General features: G+C 34.5%; 2 protein-coding genes across 10 annotated transcripts in view; one reads left to right on the top strand and one right to left on the bottom strand.

Moving 5' to 3' along the window:
- The window catches only part of LOC111634584 (protein-L-isoaspartate(D-aspartate) O-methyltransferase-like), a 28,225-nt gene extending 22,665 nt beyond the window's left edge, over nucleotides 1-5,560 (bottom strand). For 4 of the 6 annotated variants that reach the window (XM_023379397.1, XM_023379398.1, XM_023379393.1 and 1 more), the window contains exon 1: nucleotides 1,411-1,556. The gene's annotated coding sequence lies outside the window, so the exon portion shown is untranslated. Of the gene's footprint in view, nucleotides 1-1,410; nucleotides 1,557-2,636; nucleotides 2,722-5,468 lie in introns of those variants that run through there. The other 2 variants (XM_023379394.1, XM_023379395.1) reach the window with 2 other exon arrangements.
- A 2,016-nt stretch (nucleotides 5,561-7,576) lies between these two features.
- Nucleotides 7,577-18,536, top strand: part of LOC111634594 — a 44,517-nt gene continuing 33,557 nt past the window's right edge. The window contains exon 1 of one of the 4 annotated variants that reach the window (XM_023379414.1): nucleotides 7,577-7,975. Coding sequence is in view for 2 of the 4 variants with exons in the window: in XM_023379412.1 (XP_023235180.1) it covers nucleotides 12,614-12,689 (76 nt within the window). In the remaining 2 variants the exon portion in view is untranslated. Of the gene's footprint in view, nucleotides 7,976-7,998; nucleotides 8,714-11,955; nucleotides 12,690-16,752; nucleotides 17,287-18,536 lie in introns of those variants that run through there. The other 3 variants (XM_023379413.1, XM_023379412.1, XM_023379415.1) reach the window with 3 other exon arrangements.

Below are 18,536 nucleotides of genomic sequence, written 5' to 3'. Positions count from 1 at the left end.
TTATATTTTTATTTCATAATAATGCTGAAGGAGCTACAGACTCAAATGCATTATTTTCATAAAATTATAGTAAATTCTTCAGATATTACAAAAAAAAGTATTTCTTTAACTGCAGTAATATAACTGGTGCAATTATATAATTTTACACGCATTATCTTCAATTCTGTTTACCTTTAATGTTTCCGTCGACAAAGATAATTTCAAATTACGCAACAATTATATTTATTCACGCATTCTTTTACATAAGTGCACGTTAAGCTTGCGAACACCCAGAATCGATTCGACAAGTTTTCCATTTTAAGAAAAACTTTTGAGAGATTCGAATTTTTTTATTTATTTATTATGTCAATAGGAAGCGTCACAAGATAGCTGCAGTATCAAAATACCATCACCTACTCTTTAATCAGTTTTAACACACGTCCCAAAAGCGAATCGTCTCGTCAAGGAAATACAAGAAAAAATGGCCTCTATTTGGGGATCGGAGAATTTTTAAAATTTTGCAAAATTCCAAGAGTTTTCTGGCAAATCCGGGAGCATCGACACACGTTCTGCATCGGTAATCAATCCGTCAGCCAAACTTTACGTCGACGCTCATTTTACGGCTAATCCCGTAGCAGACAACGCCGCATCCGACCGATTAGCTTCTCCGGGCGACACGATAGACAATGCAACAAATTATTTTTGTAAAGGTTAAAAACCAAGAAAAACACACACAATTGCTATTAATCTCGACCCATTTATTCTGTTTAACCGAAACAAACCAGTCGGGATATAAAAAAAAACATTCTTTGATACACTCGTGATCAAATAATGTCCTGTTTTAACATTTTTTCAATTTAATATCATCAAAAATTGATTTTACACTAGATAGAGAGTTTAATGACCAAAAAATAACTTTAGATCATGTAAAAATGATTGAAATAAAGCAATTTGACACCAAAAAAAGTGGGTGCTTCTCCAAGAATTATGCAGGATTAATTCCACTTACATAGTTATGCTTTTTAATTGTAATTAAGCCAAAACGTTCTTTTATCGAGATCATTGATGACGATTAAGGACAATCAACAACATATTTATGCAATTTTTAAACTTTAATCTAGAAAATTATCAATTAAATTAACTAGAAATAGTGATAAAGACGAAAAATATAACTTTTTAATTACAAAAATAACGCAGAAACGGCGTTATATATTTAAAATTTGACGTAAATAATTCAAAATAGGCGCAAAAAGTTGAAACGCAATTAAATCATTGGCAAAAAATCTAATTTCTACAGCAATATATTTAATCGAATTTAACGACTAATTGCATTTTTCTAGCGTTTATACGTAGCTTTATTTACTAATTTTTTTAAATTAATTAATTAAAAATTACAAAATGAAATAAATAAAGTATAACAATGTTACTAACCAAACTATATTTAGGTTGACCGTTTCCAAGATCGAACACAACACCCTCTTGTCGCATCAAACGACTTTAACGCCACACTTCGTCGAATTATTAATGTTTTAATAAATAATTAAATTGCAAAATTGTCGATTGTTGATAAATTTCATTTCTAATAGCTTTACACTAATTTTCTTGACTTCGACGGCAATAAAATAATACAACGTTATATTATTATATTATAAATGAAAATAATTCTGATTATATGGTATATATTTTTTTATTAGTAGATAGTCTGATTCAAAACGTCTGCAGACATACGTCATAGATATCATTTCAAACCGATATTTGATTTAAAAAAAAAAAACTTAAAATATTATTTGCCAACGTTCGAAAATGACTTCCGAATTTTGTGGAGTAAAATGTGCAATGTCTTTGAATAATTGAATGTATTGTTTGACCCGCGGCATTCAAAACGCTATGATCTGAATGAGGAGTCACACTTTTTCCGATTAGGCGCCGTAATGGAATAGAACTTAAGGAGTACGAGAAGCGTTCGAGGCGTTTAAGGTGCCGACCCAGCGCTCTGGGGAACCCGGGATCGTATCCGGGCCAGCAATTTCAACAATTTTCACGGCAATCTTCACAAATATGTTGGCCTCGTCTCTCGTCACCCGACTCATCTAACTACGCTACCTTGTAATAAATGATGCATCACATTTAGTTTAAAAATTATTGAAATAGAATATAGTGAAAATTCTATTAATGTTTATTAAAATATACTCTTATGAGGATGGTAAACAAATTAATTCGTTTTGTTTTCAATTTTGGAATTAGAGTAATCGGATAAGACAACGCATTACAAAAGCAATGTACCCTGGGAGATCTTTCTCTGGGAAATCAACCTCTATTTAGATGTTAGACAGTAGAATGTGGAAAACTCCGTGCGGCTAACCCGTTGATCGAACGAGAACCCGCCACCAACTACCAATGTTTAGTGATTTAAGTCATTTGGCTACCGGTGGGCTATTTTTTGGATCGTTCCGAAAAACTTGTAAGCATAATCACATATAGAAAAATACAGTAGATTTAAAATAACCGAAATAGAAAGTAAACCCATGACACGCTTGATACATTTTTACAGTTAGCGGAATGATCGCGCGGATAGATCCGAGTTCGAATTCAAAAAAATTCATCCATAAATAAACTATTTACAGTGAGCAATCCTCTTATGTAAATATACTACTTACGATGAGTATTTTCCTTAGAGAATAGTTAGTCCAGGAGTAGACACCAAATAGCAACAAATGAGGAAATGTCATATAAATATATACATATAACTAGTGTTTAAAAATACTATCTAGAGTTATATAAGGTCTTAACTTAATCAGGAAATATTAAAATGACTTATATAAGAATCCAATTAATGCAAATTAGTAAATTAGATTTAAACTTTGTTCGAATTCCTTTTTAACAATTCCCTGTCACGTCTACAGATTTTATAGTTCCAGTTATAATTTTAAAATGTTAACTGACTTTTCTTTTTATGTTATAGTGATTATTTGGCATTATGCATATTTTTAGCACTCCAATTCTCTCAAATTAAAATTTATTTAAACAATAGACAAATATAAAAGTTTTTATTCAAAGATTTTCAAAATTTTCTAAGTAGATCCTACAAGACTTTAAAATGTTTTACTAAATATTTTTCAATTATAATTTATAGTTCAACATAATAATATTTTAAAGATTATTAGGACACTCCGGAATAGAATCCGGGCGAGCGACCATTATGCTGGCTCTCCATTTAGCGCGATTTTGAGGTTATTCAGTTGCCTTTGTCACTGCTCATGCGCAGTAAAATTGCTTTCCGGTTAGAATCACCTTCGAGTGCTTTGGCAACAGAGTAGCGGGATGTATATTTATGCGTGGCGATTCTATTGCAGCAATTCGGCATTCAGTATCCATAATCCCAAGCAAATATGACATCATACTTTTACCCAGCATGGTGTGAAAATTTCGAAAAACTGCAAAATAACAGCTAATATGAGAAACAAAAAAAAATTGAATAATATAAAACTTAATTTTAGGTTGAATGTTTTGCCACCATTTAAAAAAATTCCCATAATTTATTGCAAATCGCCTTCCATTTCGCGAGAAATGTGCAGGCATATAGGGCAGAGATTGCGTCGCTCCATGAATCATCGGGTTATAGCAACGCAATTGCGCTAAGTAGAGAGCCAGAATTAGGAATTTTTCGTTTGTGGTCCGTCCCAAACCTATTGGGTCCCACCCATCACTACAGGGTACCCGACAGCCGGATGATCGCGTGGTCAAGGTGGCAGCCTACTGCTCTGGATGACCGGGATCGAATCCGGACGGGTCGAAAAACCCCAGGAATTTTTCGCGGAGGATATGTCGGGCTCCGTCCCTCACCACCCGGCTGCCCCGTAGTGGGATTGATAAAATAGGCCTTTTTGGTCCCCACAGGGCGGAAAGAGTTAAAAAAGAACGACCAGGTTCCCGTTCGTCTCTGTTCTGGGCTTGGCCAAATGCCCAAATCCTTGATTGATATAATTAAAGAGACCCTTTTAATGCTCATACAGTATTTAAAGGGTCTTTTTAATCATACAGCAAAATGCATCGGAGCGCTTCACGGCACTCCGACGCATTTTGCTGTAAGAGTTCACGTGCTGCATCAGGCGCTCTAAACATGAAACCAGCTGTACTCGTTCCTCCATCGTTAACTTATCACCCGCCATTCAATCCGGAAAAAATTAAATGTAGTTAAGAGTTAAACTCCTACGATGCACGACTTGTGGAATACCCTGTACAATAAACTCATTATTCGACTAGTATGTACTGAACCTACTTTATATTGTGAATATAGAAAACACTTTATTTTGTTTGGCACGTTTACATTATATTACACAGTTAAACAAGTGCGTGGACACGACCCAATGACACTAAATTATTGTCAGTCGATTGATTAACTATTGTGACGCACCAGCATATTGTAGACTCTACATTGGCTCAGCTTAACTCGCAATGGGATCGTCAGCATGGCGAGGAGTTAAGCATATGGGTAATCAGAGGTTGATTTACGATCATTGTTACAGAATAAATTATTAAATTATGAATAATTGATTACTTCATAACAATTTTACTTATTTATTACTAGAACAAAAATAACAATAAATCACACCTATCGTAAATAATTTACATAAAGCTAGATGCAACGGATAAAGATGATAAAATAAAGGAAATAGACTTAAATGATTAAGTCATGTTACAGGGAGAGGTAAAGAGAATCGAGAACTTAGATCAAGGATAGAAGTTTTAGAACTTGTTGTTAACAAAGATGCTAAAGAGAAAGGGGAGAAACTGGAAAAGCGATAGCAGGAGGCGTATCCAGATATCATCGTTAGAGAGCATGGAGAGTAGGTTTCTTCGTAAAAGGTTTCCTGTAGATAGATCTAAAAGACTTATTTTAAGGGGAGGCATATGCCCTCTCTGTTCTTCCTTGAACACTCCTCTGAAAGCTAGAACAGCCAAACTCAACCCCACTTAGACAGGATAAGAGAGGACGATTTACTTATTCAAACAATATGTGATGCATAAAACAATGCTTCTTCCTGTTTCGTGCCATTATATTGTATTTCTTATCCATTTAAAAAGATAAAAAAATAAATAAAAACTTTTAATATTTTCCTCATTTAACTAACTTTTATAATTTTTTAAAATAATGTATCCGCTGCAGTAAGTGATGTTCAAATTACCTTGTATCCTAAGTTAAAATAGAATCTATACTGAAAATTATAATTGCATAAATAAAAAGTACATAATTATTTGCGTAATATGTTACTAAAAGTTGTTGAATTTTGCGAGTGTGAAGAGAATTTATTTTTAAAATTAGAATATTTCATAAATACCCTATAGATATAGATATATATATTGACCCCTTCAATAATAGAAACCCTGAAGTTCAGTTAATATTCTATTAATAGAAAATAAAACAGTATCGAGATATAAATAAACTTATGCTAATTAACATTATTTTAAAATTTTAGTAGTTCACCTACTTTATATCACCAATTTTTACTGAAAAACAACTATACATATAGAAAGAGACAACCAATCACGATAAAGTATTTAAAATTTTGAATTTGAAATTAACGACCTTTTCTAACAGAATACTCGGTAATGCTATTTTTCTTCAATAGATGGCACCACAGATATAATTTACTCGAGCACATTTTTTAAGGGTTAAAATATGTTATTGTACTGTACGTACGGTTATTATGCGGTTTGCTACGTGCCAGCCGTTATTATAAAATTCATTTATTTTTTAAATAAATTTTTAAAACCTGTTAGTAATAAAATTTTATATGTTAATAATTCAATTTGTTTAAAGATTCATGACTATTTGCTGCCATAAAAACCCGGTATAACAATTCCATGAAGTGCAATAGTCGTACACGAAATACAGGTTCTGTCTGGATGATTTTTACTTTTAGTGACAAGATCATTTTTTTATCTTTTTTTAAATACTTAACCAGTTTGTTGAGATTATCAATTTATCATAATTTGATATTTTACGATTGGAATATTTGATAAGAACTTTATTGCTTCCTCTCTAAATGGTTTTCGTATTGAAAGACGTTTCTAAGTAACTAGATACAGATCTTGTGCCCTGTTAATAAGACCAATATCGAGATGCGCATATTTTAAAGAACGGGCAGTCTTATAAGTAATTAGGTATAGCCTTGAATGTAGATAGGCTACATATTTATTGTGGGAGGTTTATAAGTAATTAGGTGCCAGTCTCGAATTCGGTAGGCCTCCCGTTCCTCAAAAAAACCCGTAAGTAATTAGGCACAACTTTGAATGTGTTTAAATTCTTGTATTTATTGGAGAATAGAAAGTAGAAGGCTCGCGAGTAATTAAGTACAAGGCCCGAATCAAGATACCTATAGTCTATCTTTTGAAGAATAGGAGGCTTTTATGTAATTTGGTACAAAGGATCCTTAATTAAGTACAAGCCTTGAATTTAAAACTAAATTTTTTGATGAACACGGGGCTCTAAGTATAGGTACGAACCCGAAATTAAAATACGAATTTTTTGAAAATAAGGCTCGCAAGTAATTACGTACAACTTTCGAAGCCAGATGCTCTTTTTTTTTAAGAATAGAAAGTTTATAAATAATCGGTGCAGCCTTGAATCTAAATATCTGAATTTTAATAGGAGATTTATAGATAAATAAATACAAGCCTTGAATCCACGTACGCATTTTTTGAAAAATAGAAAACGTATGTAATTAGTCACATAACTTGAATCTAGGTGAAAGAATAGGAGGCTTACAAGCCTTACATCAAGATAGGCCTACGTATTTTTTATAGATTCGAGACTCGGCACAGCAGATATATTTTAAAACCAATAGTTTATTAACTAGATCCGAAACACGATCCCCTTATTAAGTCGTATAGCCAGAGTCATTACGCGTATAAGATAGTTTAAACAAAGGATAAAAACTAGTAAAACACCATGGAAAAGTTCCAACAAAGTTGAAGTAATTATATAGAGAAAAATGACACAAAAGATGCAGGGGGTAAAGTAGGGTCAAAGGCTATACTAACACCTTATTTAATATCTACTTCAACTATTATTAGGGGTGACAAATATATGTTTGAATATTCTTTTGTTTTCTTATCTTAACGACAGTAATATTTCCTCGTTCGAGTAACGAAGATAATGCATATTTACAAAAATAAAAGCTTAATTTTAATGGCACTTATAGATAATTGATGCAATTCAAAAACATCGAAAAAACTTTTTGAATATTAAAATTAATATCGCCATTTTTATCTTTCGAGTGTTGCAGTTCCTGTTCCTGTATCGGATGACGCACATCATTCAAATTATTCCAGATCCTTGTAACGAGCACGTCGAGCACTTTAAGTGTTCATCTAATATTCTAAGCTACACATTTTTTAAAAATGTGTGTAATTTCGATAAGGGATGGGAAGTAACTAATTATTTTCTATTATTATTTGTTATTAACCAAACCACACATTTTAAAAAGGCGTAACTGACAGTGGCTGGGTACTCGTCGTCTTGCCCCTTTAAATACGCGTTAAGTGTTAAACAAACCGAAAAATCTGTCGGAGAAGTGACCTTAATTTAATCTTATTTAATAAACACGTGAGTTAAGAAGAAAATATTTTAAGAGCTTCGTACATAAGTCGATGACGATAAATGAAATATTTCAAAACGGATAAACAAATTTCCTACCCCCTTCGACCCCTACCTAAATGTAAATCTTGATACGTAAATATATCTAAATAATATTTTAAACAGTTCAATTTGTAGACCTCGACCTTTTTTTTAACGTTTCATTATTTAATTGGATAAAAGAAGAAGTAACTGTTTCAATGGCGTCATTGTTAAATTCGATGATTTCACGTGTGACGTTTTAACTGTCGAAAGACATGGCCGTCGTGGATCGTTTAGCGTTGTTTTTCTTACGTCTGATATGGAAAATATTTGGACCGACTTGATTATTTTCGGATGAATTTAACACGTTTTCAGGTAAGTGACGTGTTAAGGTAACACAATGCAAAGTAAGGAACTCGATTACTTTCTCTCCGGAAAAAACGTGTTACTTTCTAACACGTTTTTTCAGGGGTTGAGTTTTATAATTACGATGCGATACCGAAAACAGGTTTTTAGTTTGTAATATATTTAAAAAGTTTAAAAAAGGCGAAAAAATTGAAGTGCCACGAAAAGTAATCGTTCAAACACGTACCTGCATTTTCTAGACATTGATAAACAGGTAACGAATACTCGTCCAAAGTCCATAAATTATAACCTCCATCATAAATTTCTATATATTTTGATTCGTATAATTTTCGACGACCCGATTCTTATGAGACCTACTTTCTAAATTTATGAATTAAACATTAATCTTATTTTACTTTTCACGTTTAAAAAAAAAAACACGGCGTAATGGCGTATAACTGCATTTGAGGTGTTTAATTGAGTTTTGACCGTTCGTATTATTTACGACGGCAAAGTTTTCGCCTAATTGCTTATTTTCGAAGCCGGGATAATTGATGAGTGTGCCGTTTCCTCTATTGAACTTTGACCCTTAATGTCGGTATCGGAAGGACGGAACTTTTAATACAGAAGGTAGGAAGGCAAAACAGTGAAACAGGTTTATAAAATCACCCTTGGCAACATCAATGAGTCGAGTTTTGGTTCATTCCACTCGAGGACATGTAGACTAATAGGATGCCATGTGTCGAGATGTTACCACCACAAATGTCGGTGAGTTCTTTTGATGTTTGTCAAAAAAATTCAAACAATTTAAAACTTAATTTTAAAGTTAAAAATGACAAAAAACAAAAAGTGTATTGTTGAAATTTCGAGTGGTACTCTCATTCCATTCATTAGAATTCCAACACTAGATGCGAACGTTGTAATGTTAGAAGTGTTGCTATTTTTAATAACTGCCAAAAATATTATTAATACTGCATATACATTATTTTCTTTCGAGAATTTTTTTCATTTTTAAATAATTAAATTTATAGATTATCGTCTTTTTAATTTAGAAATTTTTGCTTTATCGCTGATGTCATAGTTTGATATAGAATGATAAAAATACTTGAAAAATAATCGGAAGTTTATTTCTCCGCTGTTTAATTTCGTTAATTTCCAGCATTTAAATTCGATTTCTTTTCTTAAAAATTTAAAAGAAATGACGCTAAAAAAGCGGGTTATCGACACAATTTCTTTTGTTTCTTCGTAAGTAGTTTTTTGTTTTCTTTTGCTTTTTTTACGTCCAAAAACAACATCACTGGTGTTTTTTTCGGAATCGCGAGTCGTTCACTTTCGAACTACTTACGAACTGCATTAACCGTGTCTATTTTATCGAGAGTGGGCCCACAAAAACCCCAAAATATCGTTTGGGAAGTGCTATATATAGGCTGTAGCATAGATAAAAGAGAATCTGCTAAACAGCTGGTTCCTTTCTTCCATCGACATTTTGAATTTCTACTCGAAAAATCGAAAGTTTTTCTTTGTTTTTCGTTGGACGGTATCCCTTTTTGTGTGCGAAAAGAATAACAATAGCCGGATGTCAGTTAAAGAACGATTGTTTTCTCGAATTTAACACTTGGTAAGTGGAAAAGTGTAGCAGAAAATACCGTTTGGAAGATATATTGATATCAAGGTCACGTTTAAACACGTTTCGTAATAAAAAAATCTTCAAAAAAAAAGAGTACGTTTAGTATGTCTGGACGTATTGGTAAGCCGGTAGTTTCTTTTGTGACATAGAAAATAGAGAAGGAATGTAGGCTAAGCTGGGGTAGGGGAAGAGCCCCTTTTTTTCCTTTTTGTAAAAATAGTCCCTCCTTTATTGAATTGGTGACAAATTTATGTGGCTCCTATACACAGACATTATACTTTCCCCTTTCTTCTCACGAGTTTTCTTAACAGTCCGAATTTTTATTCGTAATTTTATAATAATCGTAATATACTCGCTATAACGCTACCGCAGACACGGGGTACAGAACTCCCAAACCAGGAAGCAGGAACAGCTCGAGGCACGTGACAAGACGATGACGTGGGTGAGGCGAATATTTTTTGGTTTTCTTTCTCGTTATTGCGGTATAAGTAAACCGTTTAATACGCATTTTTTGCCCGTTAATTACGAACGAAACAGATACGCCAATCACGTAGCCGTACGGGACGATACACGTGCGTTACAGAACAGTTCATAAACAAAGGGATACTTGTGCCCTGACACCGCGTGTAACAGAAGCTGGATCCGTTGCATAATAATTTAACTGCTGCTGCTGCAGCACACTACTACTTTTTTTAAATTTAAATTTCCGGTTATCAAGAGCACATTTCTCTAGAGAATGGTAACGTAACAGTGGCTGGTGTAGTGTTGCAACAAGTCGATCGCGCGATCAATCTTTCGAAAAAAACGCGCGCAGGGTCGTTGTCGCGTAAACCTGTCGCATATAACCGATACAAAACTCGTGCCACTCGCCCAATTATGCCTGGTTAATGGGTACAAGTCTCGTCCCGACTAGTAAAGAGCGAACGTGACTCGAATAATGAGAACTCTCAATGAATTGTGCTTAACTGTAAGTCGTCACGTACTTGTATATCATTAATTCCTACCCTCAGATGGCAGCACGGACACATATTTTAATCAAATTTTTCTTGTTTTTTGAGCCGTGTTTATTAATAAAACTGTAGTTCTGTTCGTGAGAGGAAGAGCGACTCGCGCGTTAAGAATGGGTATACTTTTCATCGTGGGGTGAAACTATTCCTGGACCGGAAGATGATTCACTTCTTAGACTTTTCAACGACCTCACCTGTCTTTTGGGAAGTGGGGAATCCATCTTTGACACTTATTATTTCTATAAAAACTGTTTGTACTAGCTTTAAACACGCTTACAATTTTTACAAATGGCGCACAAAAACTCCAATAAACTAATTGCTTGCGGGTATAATCCCGTATATCGACAGAAAAACTGTTTTATTAGCATTTACTTACAAAATTTTGTATTATTGAAATATAAACAAAACGACTTTCAATCTAAATTTGGAAAGTAAGAAAAAAAAACAGAAGTTTTCTTTTCCAACTTCTCAACTAATAGGCCGCGGCTTGCCGGTTGAGAAGTAAAAGTTCGACTCGACAAATATAAAATTGTATTACTTTTAAAACGAGTTCTAAGCGTTAGATCGCGAGATATCGGTCGAGAAAATAATCTCTCTCGAATAATAGTAAAGCATTACAAAATTACTAAGCGCTGTTTTAATATATTAAAGAGCGTACCAATTTTAAACCGATGCTTTCAATTTATCAACGAGTAGATCGCGATCTACAAATTGAAAAATTAAGCACATCAGATTTTTCACGTTTCTACGGTAGATCGCGACTCACCTTTTGATAGTGTGGAGTCTTTCTACACGCGGGAAAGACTGCCAAAAAATGGGTTTGAATTCGCGTGCTTTGAACTCTTTCATAAAAGTTGTTGAATGGAAGTTTGAAGCGAATACGCTCGAGTAACTTTTACGTTCTCATTTACATGCAAATTCGTCACAGAACAAAGAAACAATTGGTTAATGATCTAGAACACTATTTGTATAGAACGACTCCGAGTTTCCATTATTTAACTCGTAAACTGTCGGTTAATAAGTCGCGAGAATAATAAATAAAACGACAAACAACTGTGTAAATAGTACCCGAAAACCTATAGCTACTGCGGCCATTTTTTTTTGTTTTTCAGAAACTTTTTTAAACTACAATGCATACAAAATAACCTCCGAACAGCGTCCATTTCTTGGTTCCCGTCAATGGCCGTTGTTCACGGGTCGACTGCATTATATAGTTTAGTAAATGTCCTAAATCGATTCGATTATCCAGCACTTTGACTCGTAATCGGTTACGGGAACACGATTAATTTATAATTTTTATACTATTTATGCACCGTTTCTATATATTAAATCAAAGTTTGAAGCCGGATAATCGAGTTTTAAAGTGTTTAAAGATTCTATTAAAAGGAAAAGATAATTAAATCAGAACGAATATCTCGATTATCCGGCTTCTATTTGGATCTAGTATATTAAAGCGGAGCGTTTGTCCCCGTTTTTACGAAAATCTCCATTATCCGGCTCTGTTTTAAAGCTTTAATCCCGATACAAATGTTAATTCCGAGATTAGTTAAGCCTCTGTTTACTATATCCAAACTTAAATCGAGATTGGCTAATTTACTCGTTTTTTTTAATGAAGAGCCAATAGATAGATTATGATTAATTAAAAATAAGACTAAACATATATAAATATCGGCGTCAAACATTCGTAATGTTTACGTCATTCGCGAGATCTTTATTAATGTTCAAGGATAATCGGCGCTCCTGGCGTAAGAGCGGCAACCCCCTCGGCGACAATAGACTGCACGTGCGTATTGGATTGTGCGCAGTAGACGGATTGTCGAACAGTTCATCTTGCCCACTCGAAAGGAAAGTTGGCATCCGATAACGACAGGATTTAACTTTTGAGCGATGTTTGCCACCATCGCGTGCGTTAACGTTAAAATTAACGTTAACCACGCCCTCTCGTTCGTCAACTGATTAGTATTGTTCAGATTTTCAAATAATTCTTAGATAATTTATTGATAAAACACGCCGAAGAACAAGGAGGAGGGAAAAATGGGACATCCCACTCAGTGGCAAGAGCACCAAGAGGATCTCAATTCGGACTCTCTAAAATGGGAAGAGTTTTTCGGTGAGTTCCTTTAAATTAATATGGAATTTAACCCGCGGGTAAATACGCCATGTTGTTTTTCTTAAAAGTAATAATAATAAATTCCATCTCTGTTTATGTAAGGGGGAAAAAAGTATTTATTTATTTTTTATCTCGGCACGAGCGTAAACAAATATCGTCTATCACGTGCGTTATCCGACCCCCTTTCGTGTATGACGTTGTTATTCTCGTTTTTAATCGGAAAATTTTTATTTGATAAATTTCTAATCTGATGTCTATGATTATGGTTAAGTTCGCGCCTGTTTCTTCCCCTCTTAAAGACTTATTGGAACCAACCGGGGATCGTTATGACACGGGAGAGTGAAAGATCGTTTCCGAAAATTGTCTGTTCCTTTCTCTGATTCGATCAATTGTGTTGACCCCTACGGGGTCAGGAAAGACGAAATCATCTACTAGACTTCATTCTTTTGCAAAGAGAAAGTCCTTTAAGTTATGGCCGATCGATAGCGACGATATGCGAGAAAAAAATTTGCTGACGATTTTCGGATATCGACCAATAAGCGAAGTTTTTAATTAAAATATTGCTAATTAATTGAATTTTAAATTATAAACTTTCCTTTATTATTATTTATTAATTAAAATTTATTAACAATTTTTATATTAATCGGCAACAAATAACAATTCGATGCAGGTGTCGCTTTTAAATAATGTATTTGAGTTAAAAACTGACCAATCGCGCGACTCGTTACGGAAAATATTCGTAGTTTTTTTTATTGTTTTAACCAAACGCGATCGATATATCGATTATACGGTTTGTTTTTAATCGTTATAATTTAATAAAAATAATTTAAACATTTTAACAAGTATCGATTGATCGATTAATACTTTAATTTTTTATTACAATAAATAACCAATCGGAGCGCTTAAATTTGAAATTAATTGAATTTGATTGGCCGATGGTGATTGCTTATTTTTGTTATGATTTTAAAATTTACGCAGCCAAAGAAACAAGATTAGAACAATACCTCAAAATGTATTTTATAATGAATAAAATAATGATTTCATCAATAATACACATTCCTTCACGGCTTTCGCTCGCGCTGTGTTTTCTTTTATACATCATTTTGTTTCCCCCTCTCGTTCGGTACAATGACCGCGACTATCGAAGTGGACTGCTCTCTCTCTTGTTAAGCCAATAGGCGTAGTGACGTCACTCCCCGAGAGTGGAGACGATTCCGTTCGGTTAAATTAACAAAATGTTTTAACAAGTTTAACTTGACGAAATGATATCACGGGGCATGCCCACTCGCATCCTTCTTTTCTGCCGCTGCTCCTATTCCACCCCTTTCGAATTTGCCATTTGCATCGAAGCGATAATTAACGACGGCGCGATCGTAACGCGATCTCTTCTTTCGCTGTAGTTAAAACTATATTTTTTGGGCTTCGGGACGAAGGGGGGAGCACGTTTTGCGTCATTCGGGTCACGTGACTTAATCCGATTTCCGGCCCGATAGAAATCTGTAAAGGTTACCCTGGCCATCGAGAGCGATTTCGTAATCTTTTCCCAACGTTTGGAGCTTAATTCATTGCTTCTATTTATAGATTCTGATGAATGATCGCGCGTTTTTCGCTCGATAATTATTCGTTTAGCACCCCCGCTGCGTCGGGAGTGTCGTAAAAGGTTTGTCTCTTCTGTCCTAGAAAAACTCCTAATGGCTCCGAGTTCGGTGTTCTGGATCGCAGTTAACTTGCCCAACCTCTTAACTGTGTTTCTGTTGATGTTTATTATTGAAGGCGATCGCGGTCTATCTGTTGGGAAACTGTATGAGAGGGTCAATCGCATTACTTCTCATCACTCGGTTGATTAATGTTGAATTGCATGGTCGTTAACAGCTTTGAAGTACAGTTTAATTAATTCCAAATTGTTGTTAATTACATACGAGCAAACAATTGGGATAGGTTTTTTTGGCATAGTTTAGATCACGCAAAGATTCTCAAATGAATCACACATCGAACAGTTTTTATGTCGAAGATAATATTGTCAAAAGAAGTTTTTTTACGTTAGCCTCATAATTGCTGGTTAGAAACGTAAAATCGATTTACAAAACCGTTCGTTCGCCATCTTAATGCCTTCTGGTCTCGTAATTAACTTGGGAAAGCAAGCGTGCTTTTAAGAAATCAAGTTAAAGAATGCTTCATTTAAATCTGAAAATTCCATTCGATCTCGCGCGCTCATTATCCAACCTCCTAACAGTTTCTTATTAATTTCTACTAATCGAGTAGTTCGCGGCTCACCAGTTGAGAAACGTTGTAAGGGAGGTTAATCGAATCGCTTTAAAAAAATTAAGCTACGTCCCAAGTTTACGAACACGAAATTGGTACTATTAAAAGCGGGAATGCATCAGAAACTGGTTGATGCAATCTGTTTAAAACAGTAAGCCAAAGTTGAAAGATTATTTGGAAATTTTTTTTTCTAACAGGAGCATTTCTATTCTGGTTATTATATTCTCTGGGTAGTTTGTCACCGGGGAGTGAAAACGGTTAAAGAATACCATTTACTTCTGGGTATCGATCGGGTGAACATTGAATACTTTTACGATACTGCGCGCACAACTATCCACGACGTTCCGGAGATGCTTCGGGAAAATAAAATATTTGTTCTTCATTCGTGACTGCGAAATTATTTGAGTAATATTTTTTATAGTACCTTCTGCAAATAAAAAAAATATATATAAGAAGGATGGTCCATATATTTTAAGTTATAAATAGAAAGTAGCTTCTTGCCTGAAATCTCTAAAAGTCCTCCATTCGATCTCACTCCTTTTGTATGTGAATTTTCCAGAAATTTAAAGTGTATTCTCTGTTTTCTGTCATAACGTGTGTTAAATGCATTTTAATTACTTTAATAATTTAATAAATTCATCATTATCTTTTTAGAATAGTTCTAAAAAATCTTTGGAATTGGTCATAGCGCGCTTTAAACTTGGATTCGTTGAGATTCCAACCTGTTTAATTTGTTCGCGTTATGTTTGCTAATAAAGTAGGTCGAGAGCTACTGGTTGGAAAAATATACGAACGAATTAATAGCATTACTCCACCCGTTTTGAAGAAAAATTACTGTATAAAATGTACAAAACAGTAAGAACAAAATATACGAAAGAATATACTTAATCTGTGAATGATACTTCATTAATTGTGTTTAAAAGTTAATTTTTTAATATTATCGAAGTGTCGAGTGCAAATTTTTTAATTGCGTTTAACAATAGCCTACTTACGATTACAGGCAAAGTCGATTGTAATTACGTAATGTATAAATGATGCCGTTAACAGGATCAATAGTGTTTTAATGACAGAGCTTTATCGTTGAACGCCTAGTTAAGTTATCCGCATCGAAACTACTACTATCGCTGCTGCTACAATAATTACTACTACTACCGCAGTACATGTGCTTAGTCGCTGAGAACAGCACTATTTATAGACAATGGTCGCGAGACACCGCGTATAAAATTCATGAGATGTCGACGAAAATTTATTTATTGCTTTGTGATTTTCATAAAGGGTTGATTTTCAGCTTTGAAAAAGTTTATAAAACCAGTATTTTGCCTTTTTCAAATTATTTTTATTTACAGGCAGGTGTAAAGCTAGTTTACTTAAAAATCGTGTTCTCAGTAACCTAGTTGCAACGCTTACCACGCCTCTTGCAAGCATCTTTACGTGTTACACCTGTTACAAAGATATTCGAACAATGCTCGCATTTACATTTTTGAATACGGTTAGCTAAATGAAAGATTTAGAATCGTTCCTTCCTGTTCCGTAAACAGAGTGCCGATTATGTGTTTAAAACTCCCTTATTGATGAGTTTAAAATTTGAAATTTTTAATTAACCAATAAACGAATTTCAATGTACTGTACAGTATATTTAATCATTCGTTCGTTTATTGGTTAGTTTCAAATTTAAAATTAACCAATAAATGAGACAAAAATTCAAATTTCGACGATCCCCCCGTGTATTGGTTAGTTTCAAATCTTAATCGACCAATAGACAACGAATACTTTCAGATTTGCGTTTTAAACAATTCGTTTATTGGCTAATTTCATTTTTAACGTGCCACGATTGGCTGTTGGAATTTTAAATTTGGAAATGGTTTTCCGCTTGATTTAATTGTCTTAAGTATGTGCGTGGGTTACATTCCCGAGCTTATTTGTACGAAGATATGTTTGTTTTTGTTATACCCGGGCGACCCACCTTATTAATACTTGGAAGAAGAGTGTTTGACGTCAAGGCATTCTGATGACATCGTAAAAAGTGACAAATCTGTTTAGCCGCGACGATCGAACTGTGTACTCTTCTAATAAATCCCCGATGACGCAATATATGAGGGCATATCGTGTTCCTTTCCTGGCATTTTGCGCGTTTGAAAAATCAATCGAAGAATTTTCGAAAATCGAAATGACGATAATTTTTGTACACGTTTCGTTGTGTGACGACAACACACCTGTACTCTGTCTAGGTGGAGTTTCAACCGGTTGACAGAAAATGCCCAGTTGTTCTGCATGTTTGCGTGTTTTCTCGCGTTGTGATGACGATTTTGCAGCTTTTGCGAAAAATCGACATCAGGTAGGAAAGTGTTTGTTCTAATTTATTGTAAAATTTGGGTTTGCACGTTTTTTGAAACTAAAAGACGTCGTTTCATTAGCTGAAAATTACCTTTTCGTTCTTTTGTGGTAACAAGTTTAAATTTATGCTTGATCTACAGGTTTGAAAAGTAGTTACTCGAGTTGGAATGAGGATCCGCATCATGCAAATTACAGAAAAAATTTGAATTTTAATTATTTTGGATAATGTTGCGGGATAGAAAACTTATAAATCTCGATATAAATTTAGTTCCTGCGCTAATTTCTTAAGGAAAATGCAAATTTAGGTGAACGAGAACCTACACAAATTTGAATTAGGTCTTCAGTTGCAAAAGTATTACCGTAAAAACTTGTATTTTTGCAACTAAATTATGTATAAACTTTGCTTCCTGTATCAAAAATCCTAATGCCTTTTGGAAGGATAAGGTTGGTCATACAAGATTTAACTTAAAGAAACCATATATCTAAGATATATGGAAGACAAGAAGGATCGTGCAAAAAAGAGGGTCTTTGGATCCTCTTACCAAATTTGTAATTCCGAAACTTACTTTATGATTTCCGTTTAGAAGGTATTAATTTCATGTTAATTGGTCTAACAGACTGCGTGTCTACTGTAGTCGGGACCGAAGGACGTAGGCTATACAGCAGTTGACCATACAGGATTCCATATTAGAAAGTGTCATGAAGTCGACGGATGGCCTTGAAATATTTTCCTGGTGCGAAGTTTAGAAGAGGAAAACGAAATTTGCACGGATCAAAGCAATAAAATTTTTACTCGAACTTGTAGAAAAAGTCGGAGACCCTCCCTTAATACCCTCGAAGAGATTCTACCTAAAGGGAAGCGCATTTTGCAATTTTTTTCTTTCGTTAACTTATCTCGGGGCTATGGAAAACGTGCTGTTGCTTTGCACAAAAAAATATTTTCCCGGGTAGCAGAAAGGGATTTAATTATGGTCTTCGGTTAGAGACAGTGTCACACCTGCCCGATAAGTGAGGAAGAAGAAAAGGTATGCACGAGACAGCCACGTGTCCGTACGAATTTAAAGGCAGGTGATGCACTTGCCCTGTTTGGCCCTTTTTTCCCTTCTTTTCACGTGTCAGCTGCCATTCGTCTTTTATCTACCGGAGTGGGGCAGATGGTGACCGTCAGCTGTATGATAATTGGGTAGTGCCTTACAGAAACTCACCTCTGGCTATCCACATTAGTTGGAAGCATGAGACAGAGGTAAGACG

Source organism: Centruroides sculpturatus, unplaced genomic scaffold (assembly GCF_000671375.1).
Source record: "Centruroides sculpturatus isolate CEXI.00-Female unplaced genomic scaffold, Cexi_2.0 scaffold825, whole genome shotgun sequence".
NCBI lineage: Eukaryota > Metazoa > Arthropoda > Arachnida > Scorpiones > Buthidae > Centruroides > Centruroides sculpturatus.
Note: the sequence above shows the minus strand (reverse complement) of the source record. Positions and strands in the feature narration are given on the sequence as shown.